The sequence below is a fragment of the Orbilia oligospora genome (genome assembly GCF_000225545.1).
Source record: "Orbilia oligospora ATCC 24927 unplaced genomic scaffold scaffold00173, whole genome shotgun sequence".
Lineage (NCBI taxonomy): Eukaryota > Fungi > Ascomycota > Orbiliomycetes > Orbiliales > Orbiliaceae > Orbilia > Orbilia oligospora.
Window position 1 is genome coordinate 620,711 of NW_011645730.1, and position 16,635 is coordinate 637,345.

General features: G+C 44.8%; 7 protein-coding genes across 7 annotated transcripts; 4 read left to right on the forward strand and 3 right to left on the reverse strand.

The window, feature by feature from the left end:
• Positions 1-2,195: 2,195 nt before the first annotated feature.
• On the forward strand, positions 2,196-4,017 carry AOL_s00173g182 (uncharacterized protein; the record flags this gene model as incomplete). Its single annotated transcript, XM_011127924.1, has 3 exons — positions 2,196-2,398; positions 2,483-3,186; positions 3,251-4,017. The coding sequence occupies 3 exons, from the start codon at positions 2,196-2,198 to the stop codon at positions 4,015-4,017; spliced, it is 1,674 nt and encodes a 557-aa protein (XP_011126226.1).
• Positions 4,018-5,209: 1,192 nt separating this feature from the next.
• On the forward strand, positions 5,210-5,983 carry AOL_s00173g183 (uncharacterized protein; the record flags this gene model as incomplete). Its single annotated transcript, XM_011127925.1, has 2 exons — positions 5,210-5,263; positions 5,324-5,983. 2 exons carry the CDS (start codon positions 5,210-5,212, stop codon positions 5,981-5,983), a joined length of 714 nt encoding a protein of 237 aa, XP_011126227.1.
• A 451-nt stretch (positions 5,984-6,434) lies between these two features.
• On the reverse strand, positions 6,435-8,119 carry AOL_s00173g184 (uncharacterized protein; the record flags this gene model as incomplete). Its single annotated transcript, XM_011127926.1, has 2 exons — positions 6,435-7,593; positions 7,677-8,119. The coding sequence occupies 2 exons, from the start codon at positions 8,117-8,119 to the stop codon at positions 6,435-6,437; spliced, it is 1,602 nt and encodes a 533-aa protein (XP_011126228.1).
• Positions 8,120-9,067: 948 nt separating this feature from the next.
• Positions 9,068-10,147, reverse strand: AOL_s00173g185 (uncharacterized protein; the record flags this gene model as incomplete). The annotated part of the gene is made up of 3 exons (XM_011127927.1): positions 9,068-9,586; positions 9,667-9,948; positions 10,016-10,147. The coding sequence occupies 3 exons, from the start codon at positions 10,145-10,147 to the stop codon at positions 9,068-9,070; spliced, it is 933 nt and encodes a 310-aa protein (XP_011126229.1).
• Positions 10,148-11,228: 1,081 nt separating this feature from the next.
• AOL_s00173g186 (uncharacterized protein) lies at positions 11,229-12,851 on the forward strand (the record flags this gene model as incomplete). Its single annotated transcript, XM_011127928.1, has 4 exons — positions 11,229-11,668; positions 11,736-12,005; positions 12,084-12,383; positions 12,446-12,851. 4 exons carry the CDS (start codon positions 11,229-11,231, stop codon positions 12,849-12,851), a joined length of 1,416 nt encoding a protein of 471 aa, XP_011126230.1.
• Positions 12,852-13,168: 317 nt separating this feature from the next.
• AOL_s00173g187 (uncharacterized protein) lies at positions 13,169-13,984 on the reverse strand (the record flags this gene model as incomplete). Its single annotated transcript, XM_011127929.1, has 3 exons — positions 13,169-13,187; positions 13,250-13,680; positions 13,790-13,984. The coding sequence occupies 3 exons, from the start codon at positions 13,982-13,984 to the stop codon at positions 13,169-13,171; spliced, it is 645 nt and encodes a 214-aa protein (XP_011126231.1).
• Positions 13,985-14,741: 757 nt separating this feature from the next.
• On the forward strand, positions 14,742-15,626 carry AOL_s00173g188 (uncharacterized protein; the record flags this gene model as incomplete). Its single annotated transcript, XM_011127930.1, has 3 exons — positions 14,742-14,776; positions 14,852-14,899; positions 14,978-15,626. 3 exons carry the CDS (start codon positions 14,742-14,744, stop codon positions 15,624-15,626), a joined length of 732 nt encoding a protein of 243 aa, XP_011126232.1.
• Positions 15,627-16,635: the final 1,009 nt, after the last annotated feature.

Below are 16,635 nucleotides of genomic sequence, written 5' to 3' on the forward strand. Positions count from 1 at the left end.
ATCCCGAGAATCTTCAAAAGGCAGACGCAAAGATTATGATGTAGGCTGCGGATTAACGTATTTCGATTCATAATCTGAGTATCTAAAAATTATTTCCCTAGGTATCGTCACCTGGGAGCTATTTAGGGGGAAACCATTCCACTGCTTTCTGTGATTAGAGTTTTATAGGTTGATTCAAGCTATAAGGCTTTGCCCAGAAGTTGGAGATCCCTTTTATATTTATGACAATCGCACGCCTAGAACGTCCTATATATATCTCGATTTAGAGTGTTCCCCAAGGGTATATATGTATATATATATAGCCTCCTAGCTAATAATCTTTATCAATCATAGGTATGATTTTTTACAAATGATCCAACGAATGTAGCATGCACGCAGGATAGATCCCTCTCTCGCTCTCGCTCTCCCTCTGCAAAGATCTTCTGCCTTTTCTTTCACCTTTCCCCTATAGCTCTGCTAGGTCACGTCATGGAAAACCCGTATACTAGTACTTTCGCAATATCGTAACCTGAATATGCTATGACGCAAAATCTAAATTCAATGCCGACTCTTCGAAGAGCTAGAGACTGATAATTAACATATCCAATAGTATCGAAAGATACCCTTTCCTCACAGGTATGCACTTATATACTAAATAAAGTATGCCATCAACGTGATGTCGTAAAACGTGTACTCATTTTGGTAGTGAGAGTTTATGTTTATTGAAATATTCTGTGTTGCTGGGACATTACAACAGTCGGCTCTTGATGACGAATTATGCATATGGCTAGTACCATAGCATAGCTAGTTCTAGTACTAGTACTAGTAGGATTGCTGACAAAGCCATCATGCATGATATCAATATCGATGGGACGAGGTTAATTCCGATATTCTAATGCTACTTAACTTATGGCATTAATTCGAGTTCAGAGTAGACATGTAATAAATACCTTTGGCTTGGTCGACGCATTTACCATCTGGTACATTACCTCTTTTGATCGAAGGCATGTACCCGTCTCGAGCGAACTTAACCGTTAACCGCGCGAGCTAGAACTAGTGGACTGGGTGCAATGCAATAATCATGAAACTCGTCCAATCTTCTCTGCATGCGTGCTTAAGTAAGTACTTAGCTTGGTATGTCTCCTCCATACGGCGCCGGAGCTCTCTCCGTGGCCGTTCCGGAACGCCTTAAAGCCCAACGAATCACCACTGTTATCAAAAGCACTCGCAATTAATATTATCTAATGTACCCCCCCAGAATATTATCGTGATCCTTCACAGAAATGATTGACTTTTTTCGGATGAGAGCCAATTGGTCGCTAGAGATTTCGAATTCAAGTTTTGAGAGGCAACTGAAGCGGAGACTACGCGTGGACGGAACATGCTGGCCCGGGCAGCCGACTTTGTACTTCCAGCTTCTAATTACCTGGTAACTTGCAAGTACTTGCGTATACTATACCGTACCATCTAACCCATGCATATATGCATATGATATGTTACAAGCAGACAGCCGACCGGTCTTAATAAGCTATGGTGGCAATCCTATTGTCCGCATATACCTCGAATATCATTCACAGGGTATCATATAAACAGGGCAAAAGGAGTCGAAATCGGCGCCGCAGATGTCCGGCCTGGAGCCTGAGTCATCTGGAACCTGGAACCGTTCGTGCTGAGCAGCGCATTCGCAACGTTTCGCAACGCATTACTATGGGCCTTTCTTCGGGACGAGATTTCGAAACTCTTCTAGGAGTCTATGAACTCTGAGAGCTCTTGAGTAGGATTTCTCAGGCATAACATTATGGAATAAGATTCAATCTTTCGTACATGGAAACTTCTTCACTCTGCCGTCAAAATCCTATAACAATAAATTATCGGTATCGTCGGAGTCAGTCGTTGGTACTTTCCCTTTTAATCAACTTGGGTTTTACTGGATCTATACTATACGCTTGCCGACGAATATTCCCAAGTTAACAGCTGCACCAAACAATAAAATCTCGTTATGCATTGCTCACATCAGAGATTGTAACGTTGGCCAATTACTAATTCTTATACTGTAACGGAATTCTTATCAATTGGACCATATTGCATAAGAAAGGACGCTTACCTTTGGAGGAAGGTTTGTGATAATGCTAATAAAGGAGGCCGAAAATTCCTTTACAGCAACGGAGTCTTGTTCAGGGGCTTCCTACGTTGCCTCAGTGGAAAAAGAAGATAAAATGGATACCGGAACATCAGAACCTAAGGGGAAAGAGAAGGCGGTTGATGTCGAAGAAATCTTCGATGTTGAAGATGATGAAGAGTTGGTGCCGATTGTGATCGATGGAGGATGTCTTTGCTCGCTGCTCAGATATCAAATCAATCTTTCACTCGAGTTTCAAAAGACGGAACTGTATAAAGAGCTCGTGGGTTTTGCTCATTGGTGAGTATATATATTAACCCTCCTCCAGCTTTAGTTCCGTTGTAATAGGTTCATTGTTACTAATACATGTACGTATATGTATAGCTACTGCCATTCTTGCAAGTGCGCCGTTTCAGGTCTTACGAGAACATCTCTGAAGTTCCCACGGGAAATGGTTCAATGGACCTCGAGGGCAAAGCTGGTTGAACCCGAGCCCGAGAGCCCTGCAAGCTCAATCGGACGAAGGAGGGGGAGTAAGTCGACATCAAGCACCCCTGCACCAATTGCAGAAGCGAATGAGTCTATCTCTAAAAAGAGCTCAGAGGGAGAATCCTCGACTTCAGGCTCTGAACCTAACGAGCTACCGGAGAAAGTCACGAAAAGGGCAGCAAGGTTGCAGAGCACTCTTGAGGCGGTCAAGCAGGACCCAGAATTTGACACTGAATTTGCGGATGTGGATAATGCAACGGGCTGTTGCTGCTATGAAGAGGATAATGTGGACGAAATACAGACACCGAAGAGCCCTGTCTGGGGACCAAGCAAGAAGCCGAATTTGGGAATGACTGCTTGGAGTGGGAATGCTGGCTACCACAGAAGGATATGGAAAAGGGAAAGAGGAGTAGGTGGGAAACCCACTGCCTCAGGCGAAGCCTCGCCCATTACCACTGCTTCCGTATCCCCGGCTCCTTCTACAGCAAAAGATCCGTCAACATCATTGAAATCGGGGACACCACAATCTTCTGTTGAACAACCTGATAACACAAAATCAAAGGGAAAAGGAAAACCTAAGGCCAAAGAAGGCCTTTGGAGTAAGTCAAGCTCGAATCTGCTAATTTAATATTTGACAGGTATGCTAAAGCCACTGCATCTTAGCCAAAATGAAAGGCAAGGCCTCTGCTGCTATCTCAAAAGAGAAAGATAGAACAAAGGGCAAAGAGAGGGTGGTGGTCTCAATCCCACTCACAAATGAAGATTTGGATATACCGGCTTCTCAATCAAATACCTCAAAGACGGAGGTGGGGCAAAAAATCTGCCACCTTCCCGAGAAAACAGGAACTCCGACTGGGTGTGATATAATTTCTCCGCCTGTGAATTCTCCTCAACCTTCATCTTTAGAGATTCTCCGTTGGGAAACGCAGCTTCTTCATCAACAAGAATCCGACCTATCTCACGGACCCTGTACCTCTCAAGGCGATACTGAAGATTTCGACGGTGATCCGCAAAATAATACTCTTCCTATCCCTTGGCCCTATAGAGAATTCGCTATCACGACTCGTGATGGACGTACGAGTTACCGTGGATTCTGTTCGTGGTGTGGCGGCAGCCTGACTTATCGAACTTCAGCGACTATTCATGGAATGGTTGATATCCACGCGGGAAGTATGGATGACCCTGAGAAGGCTCTAAGGCAAATAGGGGTTTTACGGGAAGTACATATTGAAACTGCTGGTGGTGTGGAAGAGGGGGCTAGGTTAGGGACTATGGTTGGGCATTGGAGAGATGGAACAGTATCCAGTTATGACAGCTGTGATATGGAAAGAAGGCTCTACTTTGATAGTGATGGCGAAGAAGGAGCGCATGGACCAGGGGATCATGGGGAAACCCACGATGATGGGGTCAATGCTAACAAAGAGCCTTAACTATCATCCTTTACAGTATACAGGTGGTCTTGACAAAAACCTCCCGGAACTCGATACAACCTTCTGAAGACGGCAATTGGACTCTCGCAACCTCATCCCGCGGTCTACTTCAATAATGTATTACATACGTACCTAACTGAAGATGGCAGATAATCGACTTTCTTTTAAATTTTGCACCTTTCCAGAGGAGCTCATAGAATTTATGTTCATTCACATCATACATTTTCATGTCGATAGATATCTCTAACATCCCCGCATATGTGAATATTATATATCAACTTTCAATGTCACGATAACATGGCCACGTAGGAAAAAGTATACCGTGCATGCATATCGAAAATCAATTATTAATCCAGACCCCGCTTCTGAAGCCAAGATATGTCGTCAAGAATCAAAATAAAGACCCCCTCAGTGCAGAGGGGCACCATTAAGGAGGAGTTCTGTATGATAGAATAGAAGTTTGTTCAGATACGAAATTAACCCCGCCAATGGGCCAGTTTTTCAACTACCGGCTCAACTACTGCAACCTCGGACTTAGCTGCAGCTGCAGTCAAGTCCGGTTAAAAATAAAGATAAGTGATGTTGTACGAAGTCCATCGTGTACATACATACTCACTTATACGTGCATACGTGATGAAGGAAATTTCGTCAGACGCATTGCATTTGCAGAGTTTTGCATTCCTGCTTTGAAATTTCGATGAACGCCAATGTTGTCGAGACACGGAGCTATCGGGTATCGATTAGCTGCACGTATACGTATCCGTCGAGGGCACTAGAGCTACCCTGTCCAAGTGCGCTTTGGGATTCCGTATTAAAGCCTTAATAGTAAGGCTGTGCCACGACCCATGCATGGCATCCACAGGGTTGTTTCAAATGACAGCTCTGTTTCGGTAGCTGTCTTTCCGTACTGCCGGCTATATATAGCGAACAACTAGCCTCCTTTTCTTTGGCTGGCAATAATATATCTCAACCGTAAACGCTGGCGGATGCGGATTCCTTTGCCTCTTTGGAATTTTCAACTTCGACTTCACGTAAACCATCGCATTTCGGATCTTGGTTGGAGTCAACTCTGAAATATCTTTCGCAAGATATTAGGTTATAAGTTAACTTACACTCCCGGCCGGTTTCAACACAAAATCTACCACACCGAAACTATCCTTCCACATCCGTCACAATCACAATCACAGTCACGATGGTTGACTTCCAGTCTGCCATGGCCGCTAGGGCCCTTCGGAACGTTAGATCTGTATGCAAAGTGATTCCTTTATGCGAAAATATCACGATCTTGCCACTAACATCTTCGTAGGAACTCGAATTTCTTTCCGACACTGGCCACATCACCGGTGCCCAACTGTCAGCAATCCTCTCGAACCTGCCGGTTGATCTCCAAACGACAACATCTGCACTGGCAAATACGTCCATCGCTCGAACAGAAACCCCCGTGGCCGCTCCTTCGCCTGCTCCGGTAGCTGTGAATACCAGTTCCTCCTACAATAATAATAGTTCAACGTACAACGAGAAGGCGGATCCAGTCCCAACCCCTGCTTACTCACAGGCTCCTCCGGCATATACCCACCCACCAACACTCTCAGTTGTTACAGCACTTTACCAATACAGTGCTAGCGATGCTGGTGACTTGGCTCTTAACCCCGGTGATACTATCAATGTCACCGAATACGTAAATGCCGACTGGTGGCGTGGTGTCAACCCAACAACCGGTCAGACCGGTATCTTCCCCAAGGACTACGTCAAACCTGCACCAACCAATGAAAAGGACGGCTATGGTTATGGAAATGTACCACTACAGGTTGCGAACGGAGGGGGTAGCCATCCACCACCAGGTGAAGATCAACAACCAAGCAAATTCGAGGAACACGGCAAGAAATTCGGCAAGAAACTCGGAAATGCTGCTATCTTCGGAGCTGGTGCTACTATCGGTGGTAAAATCGTCAATGGTATCTTTTAATTTATCGAAATTTTGGGAGGGTTTGGCTTTGGATTCGGTGGGGGGGTTGTATTCCGTTTCGGCGTTTTTTCCTTTTATGAATTGGTCCTTTTTCGTCGGTTCTCGGCTACACTTTTACGTTGATATTCGGTGGGGGTTTGCTTATACGACAGGACTGTCTTTCGTCAACGACATACCTCAAAAGATACTTGTGTATATTGTTCATTTCGATTGTCTGCTACGAAGTATCAATTCAGAGGGGAGGCTACTATCTTTTTTTTCCAATTTGCACATACTCGTTCCAAAATTGTCAGGTTTCATATGGTTTAGGGTGGAGGACTTATCTGCAGTATAATAGCTCCGTGAATTCAATATATACAATGTAACCAACATTTGCTTTATTTACATCTTTATCTTTTGCCCATAATTGCATATGACGTATATCACATACCTGATTCGAGTCACATTCTCTTTATACACATTGAGAGTAATAGTCATTGAGTACCTTACAAGTGTAAGGGCTCTGACAAGTGTTACACCCCGTCCAGCCGATACCACCACACTGGGCCCACTGCTGACAACCTACGGGATTTCCAACAGTAGTACTTTGTTGTGGTGTCGTAGTCCTGATAGCACTAGTAGTAATGGCTGACGTCGTTTTGATTGTGGTTGTAGTGGTTCCACTAGATCCACCACCAAGTAACTTGACGGTAACAACGCCTTTGCTAGGGATAGAGACCGTAACAGCGCCGCCCGACAATGTCGAGGATGTAGACTTGAAATTATTCCCTTGGCTTGTGACATAAGCTTCTGCAGAGCTTGGGGTAAAGCCGTTGAAGGAAACCTTTGCAGACTGGGCCGAACTACCACTATTGGTGAATACAACGACGATCGAACCATCCGTATTTTTGAATGCACCAGTGATGGTACTCGCGATGGAGCCAGTGGTGCCAATTCTGACAGCACCGGGACGAATATAACGAGACCACATTGCGAATGCCCAAAGGATACCAGAAGGAATAGCGTTATTGCCGTCCGTATCCACAAGATGTGAAGCAGATTGCTGTTGCTTCCATTCATACCCTTCCCAGAATAGATAGGCAGATAGATCTGCGTTAACCATTGCTACTGCTAGTTTATTCGCCCAGGTGAAGCCTTCGGCTTGCGTTCCACTCGCATACCATGTAGGCGTGAACTGAATAGACCCCGGACCCGCCTCGGTGTTCCATTTTGGAAGGTTGGTATTAGTGATCGGAGATGTCAGTTCACTACTGTACGAGTGACCTGCAATCATTCCAAGATATTGCGTGGACCCAGCGTTAACTAAAGCGGTGGTATACGTTCTTTGCATACTCCAGCCCATTGCGTCGCAGCAGGTTATTTTAGTGTTAAGACCTGCGGCTTTAACGGCGTTATACAAAGTCGGGATGAATGAGATTGCTTCTTGTGCATTGCTGCTTATTTGCATTTGGGAGTAGTTGGGAGAGTAGTCTGGCTCGTTGAGGAAGCCGAGATGTGTGACGGTTATGCCGATTGAGGCGTAGTATTTTACGTATTGAACGAGGAAGTTGGCGTAGGCTTGTCGCCAGTCGCCAGAGGAGCATGTATGACCTGTTGTGCCGCAAAGATATCTATCGAAACCCGTTTGATGTTAACATTTATATCTTCTAGGTACTCAAATTTCTATTAATCCAACAATCCGTAGAATACATACCCAGCAGTACTTTCCGACCCACTTGTCTTCATAAACCCAGGCGCACTCCAAGCATCAGCATACACAGTAGTGACACCATACGCCTTAGCCTGTTGTGAGAACCAAACTTGTCCTCTATCATCATTATCCCAAACATACTTAGGAGTAGCATTCGGACCGCCAGGGTTGGTGGGTAAGATGCTATCACCGCTTCCGCCTGATCCAACTCTATTACGGATGATAGAGAACCCTGCGCCAGTAGTGGTGCTGAATAAAAGATCCAAGGCTTGTTTTTGAATGTTTGAAGGTGCGGTCTTGAACTCGACGGCTCGACCGAAGGCCTGTGAGAACCCAAACCCTTCAATCGTTTGGTAAGTTGTTCCAACATTGACGGTGATAGAAGTTTGTGCGGTGACTGATGTGGCAAGGCCTGCCGCTAGTAGAAGCTTGGATAGCAAAGGCATTCTGTGAAACTTGGAAGAGTTTATTAAACAAAATAAAGGATTTACGACTTGGCTAACTTGGGTTCCTCTTGGATTGCTTGGATCTCAAGCCAGGAGTCTCTTCTTTTATATCTAGCGTCTATTCATATGATTATTGCGAATCATTCTCGAGTTCATTCTACTGGAAAGCCGACGCCATGGACCATGAAGATTCAAAGAACGGCCCGGGATTCCATCTTTTTGACGCCATTTGTAGTAATAACTTACGATTTCGAACTGCAATTGGCGGAATATTTAGACGCAAATTATTAGAGAATGCTTCCCTTTATGGCCTCTGGGAACGAGACCAGGACTGCCTAGTATACGAAGCTTCTTTGCCATTGTAGCCAAATATGCGCACATATAATACACGGAGAAAAAGGAACTTTCCTATAATGCAATAGCAATTAAGCTTTATCTTGGTTTTCTATATACAAGGGTGTAAGATTGCCCAGGCCCGCATATCCGTCTAGGAAGATATAAAATCCGTTACCATGGATTGTGGTTATTTGCGAAGGGCTAGTTCCACGGAATAGCCCATGAGGCGGGAGGTTCGGCACCAGAATAACAATTATGAAAGTGGATTGGGATTACAATCATGATCTGTCGTGATCAACGACGCTTCAACATGTAAGTGGTTACATAGAGTTTGTGGGCCTTAAAAGGGGCTTGGCAAGGCAGACTGGTTAAATCAGTACCCCTTGTATTCTCTGAAACGAGGATAATACCGTGGTACCGACGGGTGACGAATTTAAGTAAATCCCGATCATGTTCGAATGGATCTATGGACACAGAATGCCGTTATATATTTACTTACAGGTTAGGTGCACTTCGAATATTTACATTGTCTCCTCCCTTCCCCTATCTTGCATCAGGGGTTCTTCTCCAACCCATCCTTAGGACTGAAAAAACCCCATCCTGTTGATTTTTCTAAGAAGCTCTAGTCCTGCCAACATATATCTTCTGCGCCTGATATGTGGTTGATCCGCTGGGTCCAGGGCTTCCGGAACTACCTTCCATCTGCAAGTTGATAATAATCCACATTGGCTTACCAACAAACCCAGCGGCATTATGCTGGCCCTTCCAGTCACCATCAACATAAAAATGCACCGTAACATCCTTCGAGTTCGCCTTCGTCGCCCAAATTCTATACTGATGCCACGTGGAGGCCGCATTACCCACGTTTGCTTTGGTAGTACTAACATCAGATGAGCTACGGAAGGTATTAAACCAGTTCTCGGTGTTGCCCTTGAATTCGAGGATATCGATCTCTGGAGGCCAGGATTGAGTTCCTGTTAGCCAGAAGGCGGGCCATGTGCCCTTTGTAGTGGGAGCTTTGAATTCGCCGCGGATTTCCCAGTTGGGGAATTGGTCGTTTACTACGACGGTGGATTTGGCGTGTACGGCGCCGGACCAGTACCAGATTGCTGGTTTTGGATTGGCAGTGGACTTTTCGGACAAGATCAGCTTAGTCAATTTCTAATACATTTCTGGGACCTCGAAGACAGCTTTTGAGAGGATAAACGTACGTATCCGTCTTGCGAACTAAGTCTATCCGCTCTAATGGTCAGAACTCCACCGGAGACGGAGACTTTATCCTGTTTCATCCTCGCGGATCCATTGTGATCTGGTCCCCAAGGATAGAGATAGTTCCAAAAGCTACTGAAACTATTAAAGCTTCCTTCGCCGATAACTTCTTCCCACCCTGTCTTGACACTGGTGCCTCCCGTGGTCGTAGCAGTCGCCTGAGCAGTCGTTGTAGTACCACCGCCATTTGAGCCTGGGATACATTGGGAGTAATAATCGTTGCTCTAGGAATAGCTAGTAAGTAACCTGAAGGATCTTAATTTAAATTCGACTGCTAAATGTAAAACTAACTTTAACACAGCTTGAGCCCGAAGCACAAGTAGTCGGGCCAGTCCAACCGATTCCTCCACATTGTCCCCAAGCAGGTGCTTGAGCAGCCGCAAGGGAGAGGAGGGAAAGTGTTATAAGGGTTTGCGACAGCATTGTGCTAACTGCGTTGACGCTGTTGTATTTCGAACTACCTCATATATATATATAGCCTGCGGTGCTCGAAAGCGAAAGGATGAATTCGCTTTCTTAAATACATTTTCCAAGATAAAATCGAATGCTATTTACAATAGCTTTCCCGCCGGGATTTTTAACCGTGGTTCACGATATATTACTCTTATGGAAGTTCTCAATCCTTTTCAAGGTACAAGGTTGTGGCCTCGGGGTGAGACTTCCTTGTCGCGTTGGATATATAGGGAGTGCTCGCCATTTCAACCGGGAAGCGACCCCGCAGTTCCGAACATTAGGAGAGCGAACTTTAGTCTCTTTTTCTTGATCAAGGGTGTCTTTAGTAAACTCTCGCGGGTTATATCTGGGGAAGTTTGCATAATTTTTCCGTCTGGGTATATATAAGAGGTGTTTTATAATTCGATCTTCAAGGATGCAAATGCAATTCAGGGTCAGGGGAATCAACCTTTAGTTCGGATGCACGCATGAGAATGGCCCGTTACTCGAACACAAATGCGATCTCGGGATCAAGTAGATAATTGCATAAATAGTATACACAATATTTTAGGCGTGAAGTATAGATATTTACGAGAAGAAGATGAGAAGAGCATCGGTACTGTATCCAAATTTGATACTTGAGAATCAGATCTTAACCTCGTGTTGTTAATGTTGTTGGAGATCCCCATGTAACCATTCCCGATTTGGATATTTTGGACTGGCAAACCAACGGACAACACGTCGACCGAAATTAGTTAAAGGACGTTCAGGCTAAAGACTCACTTTGCCTGTACAAAGACTCATCTGACCAGTCCATCGACATATTTCTCTAACAATTCTACGATTGTATCCTTAAATCTTCTTTCATTAGAAGATACCAATCAATTGAATCGCATCTTGAAGCCCTACCGAACCTTTAGGCAGCTTTACAGTATACAGTACTAGCAGGTTCCTGCAGATTCGTTGAAAGCCCCACTATCGATACCTGTCGCGAATTCCACCCCGCCTTTCATATTCGAATTCACCGTTGCGATAAGGCCAATTATCACCACCACGACCAAATACCAACAATATGTCGGGCTCATCCGAACCACCATCGATCCAACCTCTCTCCTTAACACCTCACCCACCCGTAGCCACTTCAAGTGAATCTACAGTTCCTCCTACAGACCCCACTACGACCGCACAATCCACGAATGCCGACCAAAACATCGACCCATGGAACGTACAAGGCGCGGTTGTGGATGGAAAAGTTCAAGCAATCGATTATGATAAACTCATTCAGCAGTTTGGAACACGCAAGATTTCACCTGAATTGCTCGCCAAATTTGAACGTGTGACTGGTCATAAGCCTCACCGTTTCTTGAGGAGAGGGTATTTCTTCAGTCATCGGGATTTGGAGAGTATATTGGATCGATATGAGCAAGGGAAACCTTTCTTTTTGTATACGGGAAGAGGACCGAGTTCGGATAGTATGCATATGGGGCATATGGTTCCGTTTCTATTCACAAAGTATGGAATTTGATCTCCTGTCTATGCTCCGGTGGTGGGATTTAGACTAATGATGCGTATTATTTAGATGGCTACAAGAGGTTTTCGATGTGCCATTGGTAATCATGTTGACAGACGATGAAAAGTTCTTGTTCAAACAGGAGCTTAAGATCCCGGATGTCAAGAAATATGCCCGACAGAATGCGAAGGACATCATTGCTGTGGGATTCGACCCAAAGAAAACATTCATCTTTAGCGATTTCGACTTCATGGGTGGAGCTTTCTACGAGAACGTTATGGCAGTAGCGAAGTGTATCACAACAAACCAGAGCAAGAGCGTCTTTGGATTTGATGATGCGTATGTTCACCCCCTTCCCTATTCCTTATTGGCCAACGAATTTCCATAAGAAAGGCTAATTAATTGAATATATCACAGTGCAAACATTGGCAAAGTCTTCTTCGCCGCCGTTCAGATCGCAACTGCCTTTGCTACAACTTTCCCACACATCTTCGGTACCGATACAAAGAAAGTAGCGTCGATACCATGTCTTATTCCGTGTGCAATTGATCAGGATCCTTACTTCCGTTTATCGAGAGATACTGCTCCACGGTTGAAGTTTCAGAAACCAGCATTGATTCATTCGGTCTTCTTCCCGGCACTTGGAGGTCCAGGAAGTAAGATGAGCGCCAGCGATCCCAACAGCAGTATTTATATGACCGATACCGCAAAGGAAGTGTAAGTTTGTACTCACGTTCAAAATTTCTTCGCGATCTTACTAATACAAAATAACTTTCTAGTCAACGGAAAATCAACAAATACGCATTCTCCGGCGGGCAAACAACTACTGAGGAACAGCGAAAATATGGTGGAAACCCAGATGTCGACGTCAGCTACGCATACCTATCGTTCTTCATCGAGGACGACGAGGAGTTGGCAAATATTGGACAATCTTATAGAAAGGGTGAATTGCTGACAGGGGAGTTGAAGAAAATGTGCATTGAAACACTACAAGGATTCGTCAAGGGATTTCAGGATAGGAGGAAAACCGTTACTGATGAGGAACTAGATGAATTTATGCGTGTTAGACCCTTGGTTTGGGGAACTGAGAAGCAGGAGGAGAGAGCGAGGATTGCGAAGGAGAAGAAGGACGCCGAAAAGGCGGCAGCTGTGGCAGCTGCGGCGGCGGCGAAAGAGAGCGCATAGTAGAGGGTTTTACTCTAGAATTTAAACTTGATACCACACTTTGCATCTTTGTACGATCTAGACAATATTAGTGTGTACAAAATAAATCGAGGAGGGTAGTGTGATGATGAGAGGGAAGATGTCGGAGTAACTAGGTCGAAGCTAGTACATCACACATATTGTTTTACAGTGGGGTGGAGAACTGTGTGGGGTAGTTGATGCTTTTGGAGCAGAATTATGAAGAATTCGCCTATTGGACAGACAATATATATACGCAAAATAGAAAGAGATTATGTATTGTATGCCATCTTCGTACTGGGGTCTTTTCCACCTGTATTTTAGATAAGATGCTTGCTCCTATAACACCAAAATGTTAGTATGCCTTCCAGATGAATATTATCGGGCTGAATAGGAGGTACCTGAAATAACTCCTCAAGTAAATGACCTGCCACGCCCCCAAACCGAGTAATGTGCTGATGGTCAAAAAAGCAAACCACTTCACTCTCTCATTTGTGCTCTCATTGGTATCTCGCAACTTTTGTTCTCTGGTCCTTAAGTACTCCATCTCACTGACAACCTCGCTGACCAATTCTTCGATTCTTCGCAATTCGATTTCGACGGGCTTTAGCTTCTCAGCAGCCTGAATGGCACTCCAATCACGTGCATCCGCACCAATGTCTACATCCAATTCGACGGCGCGGAAAAGTTGGCTGCCTCCACGGTGGTAGTTTACGGCGGTATTCTCGAAGCAGACGTCGAACGCAGCGTCGGCGTGGGAAGTAAACGCCATGCGAGTTTCACCAACGACATCCTTAGGTTTGCCGTATTCGTTGCCGACAGCGTCTCTGATCTATTTCAACGGAAATATTAGTTATTAAAGGGGACATTATATTATGTAAATAGCACCATAGCTTTTAAGATATATATCGATGGGTATCGGAGGAAATAATCGGCCATACGTGAATGTTAACTTTCTGCCCGTCGCCTTTGTTGCCGCCGATAGTAGCGGTGACAACGACAAGCGTGTCCTTGGCCGCAAAGTTTCTAATACATCTATGACTTGAACCTGGACCCTGAGCAAATAGATCGAATTTCAGCGCCGAAGCTAGCGAGGCTGTGGTCGTGAGGAGTGTGAGCGTCGATAGCAGCTTCATTGTGTATGTGTGTGCCGGATAAGGGATGTCTCTGGATATTGTTTTTGGAGCTCAGGGAGCTCGTTTGCTATCAAGCGTTTAGGAACCTCCCAAGCCTTGTATCAATTGACGTGAAAGGAAACGGGATTGAAGACGAAGTTAAGGAGAGGAGATGGTGATGACGGAAGTAGCGATGGTCGTGCGCTTGTCTTGTCTTGTCGTGTCGTCGATGGAGGGCCTTCACGGGGTTCTTCTCGTCCTTCGTTCGACGCTGCAGCTTCGTTCGGGACGGTTTGTTAAGCTGGCCTTTTGCGAGTGTCGCCTGAAGGCTTGGCATCACAACACGTCATGTGACCTATCACCGCTCATACTCGGCGATAATAGCTGTTCGGATATAGAAATGGAAATTCGGGTTTAAGGTACCCCACACCTGCTGCTCAGAAATGTGGCAAAGAATTTTTCTATGCGAAGCTTTTTGGCAGGCGAGCCGCAGCAGCCCGGCCGAAGAAGTCATTCCAACGACACCACAATCACCCCATCCAATCAACCTCATCCTTTTCAAACCTCTCCTCCTCTTTCCTTTTGCCTTCTGTCGACATATATTCAATCTGAAGACACCAACGACGGAAGACTCCCTTGCCAGCTCTTTGGCTGTTCAGCTAAAGTAGCCTGTGTATTACTGACGTGAAGAGATTTTGTCCAACGCTTTTCACATGCGATAAAGAAAACGCCCCAAGGTCTCCATATCCTTCCTGGTCCTTCCTTTATATCCGTCAAGATGGTCAAGTTTTATCAGAATGGCTTTTCCTATGAGTATGTCCCGAATGTCTCATTCATCAATTGATCGAGTACGAGATTACTAATAAGTCGTTTGTCTTATTCTAATAGTTACACATGGCATGCCGTCACCCTTGCCTATTTCCTCAGATATCCAAAGTACATAATATATCCACACATGTACCCTCACACGACTACCATCTATACCATTTACTAACGGTGCAACCGCTTCTATAGTCCATACTCCACTCATGTAATTTCTTCCGACGTAATCTCCCGGCATATCGATGAAGCCGGCATTCTTCACACTGTCCGAATACACCATAAACGCGGAAAGCTCCCAGCCGCACTCACTCGATTATTACCTACTGTTTCCGACTCTTATATCCTAGAAACATCACGAGTAAATCCACATACAATGGTTATGGAAACCGAAACGCGAAACCTGGATCATACGTCTATATTAAGTGTGGTTGAGCATCAAGTTTATACCCCGGCTGCCGAAGGATCTGGGACCAATGTTCAAACGACAGTTAGATTCGACAGCAGATTTGGGGGTAGAAGACAGCAAGCTCAACAAGTTGTCGAAGGGGAGGCACAGGAAGCTCAACCACAGCCAGAGAAGAGGAGGCTGTTCAACTTTGGGTTCGGGTGGGGTAAAGAGGGGGTGCAGAGGTCAATTGAGAGTCTTGGCGCGAGAAGAATGACGGAGCATGTAGGTAGTAGCACTAAGGGCATGCAGTTGGTGCTAACCAGGCTACGTAATATCGGGTTAATCGGAACAAGAGGAGTTGAGAGGGTCAATGAGGATTGGAAATCCGTCTGGAGAAGGGTTAGGGAGGAGATACCGAAAGCGGATGGTCTCGATGCCGGAATGGGAGTCTAGTGGCGACATACCCATACTTTTAGTTTATACCAGGGTCACAGTAACTCCAACCTCTTAAATGAGCTTTGGAACTGTACATACGATACCACGACGGACGGGCAGATATCGCACTCACCTACTTTCTTTCACCTTTTTTTTGGATTGCATGCACTGAACAAGTTGATGGAAACAGTGCGCGTTTTCTCATTCACTTTTCTCGATTGCTCCAGCGATTTAAAATGAAAAAAGAGACCATTGGTAATGTGCATACGAGTTTGCTTCCGACGATGTTTTGACTCTTTTTTTGTTTGTTTTTTAACTGTTCATGATGTATATATATACCGTGGGCCGGTGAACAGCGGTCTCCCCTTTCCTTCCTTTCCTCGACTTCTTCATTTTCTCTCTCTGGCTTTATTTGATGTCAATTAGCCTTCCGGTGTTGGGTAAAATTATAAAAGAAATAATATATCTCTTTTGAACAAGTTATGGAATGGTTTCTTAGTCCCTTAGCTTCAAATTACCCTCGCCTTTCGTCATCATTTATACGCGTGAATTCTAGGATTCTATGGTATCCCAGAAAACATCAGTTCTTCAACGTATCTCTGGAGTTTTCGTCGACTCCCGAGAATTTTCATCCACCAAGCACTATATTGAAATTTCCGAGTATAATATATAATATCCTGTTTCATGGGAGTCCTTGGTTCTCGCTCACATCAATAATGTCTTCTAGTATCCAAGGTATCACAGAAACTTGTAATGCAGGTATATAGGAGCCCTGTAAATCCCACTCCAGCTAGCAGTAGGTTTATAGTTTGGAATCTCAACATTAACATACAACCTGGGCTCACGATATAAAGCATAGGGATTTCCATCCGCATAATACAACAGACCTCGAGTGTTGTTAGAATTACCTACTAAGCTTAGTTTGAGATTATATTAATCTTTGTTCTGAATCTTGAATACCTCAGTTTCCCGCAAATAAACTCATTCGAGGCAACAGTCGATGATTTGGCAATATCATACACCAGTA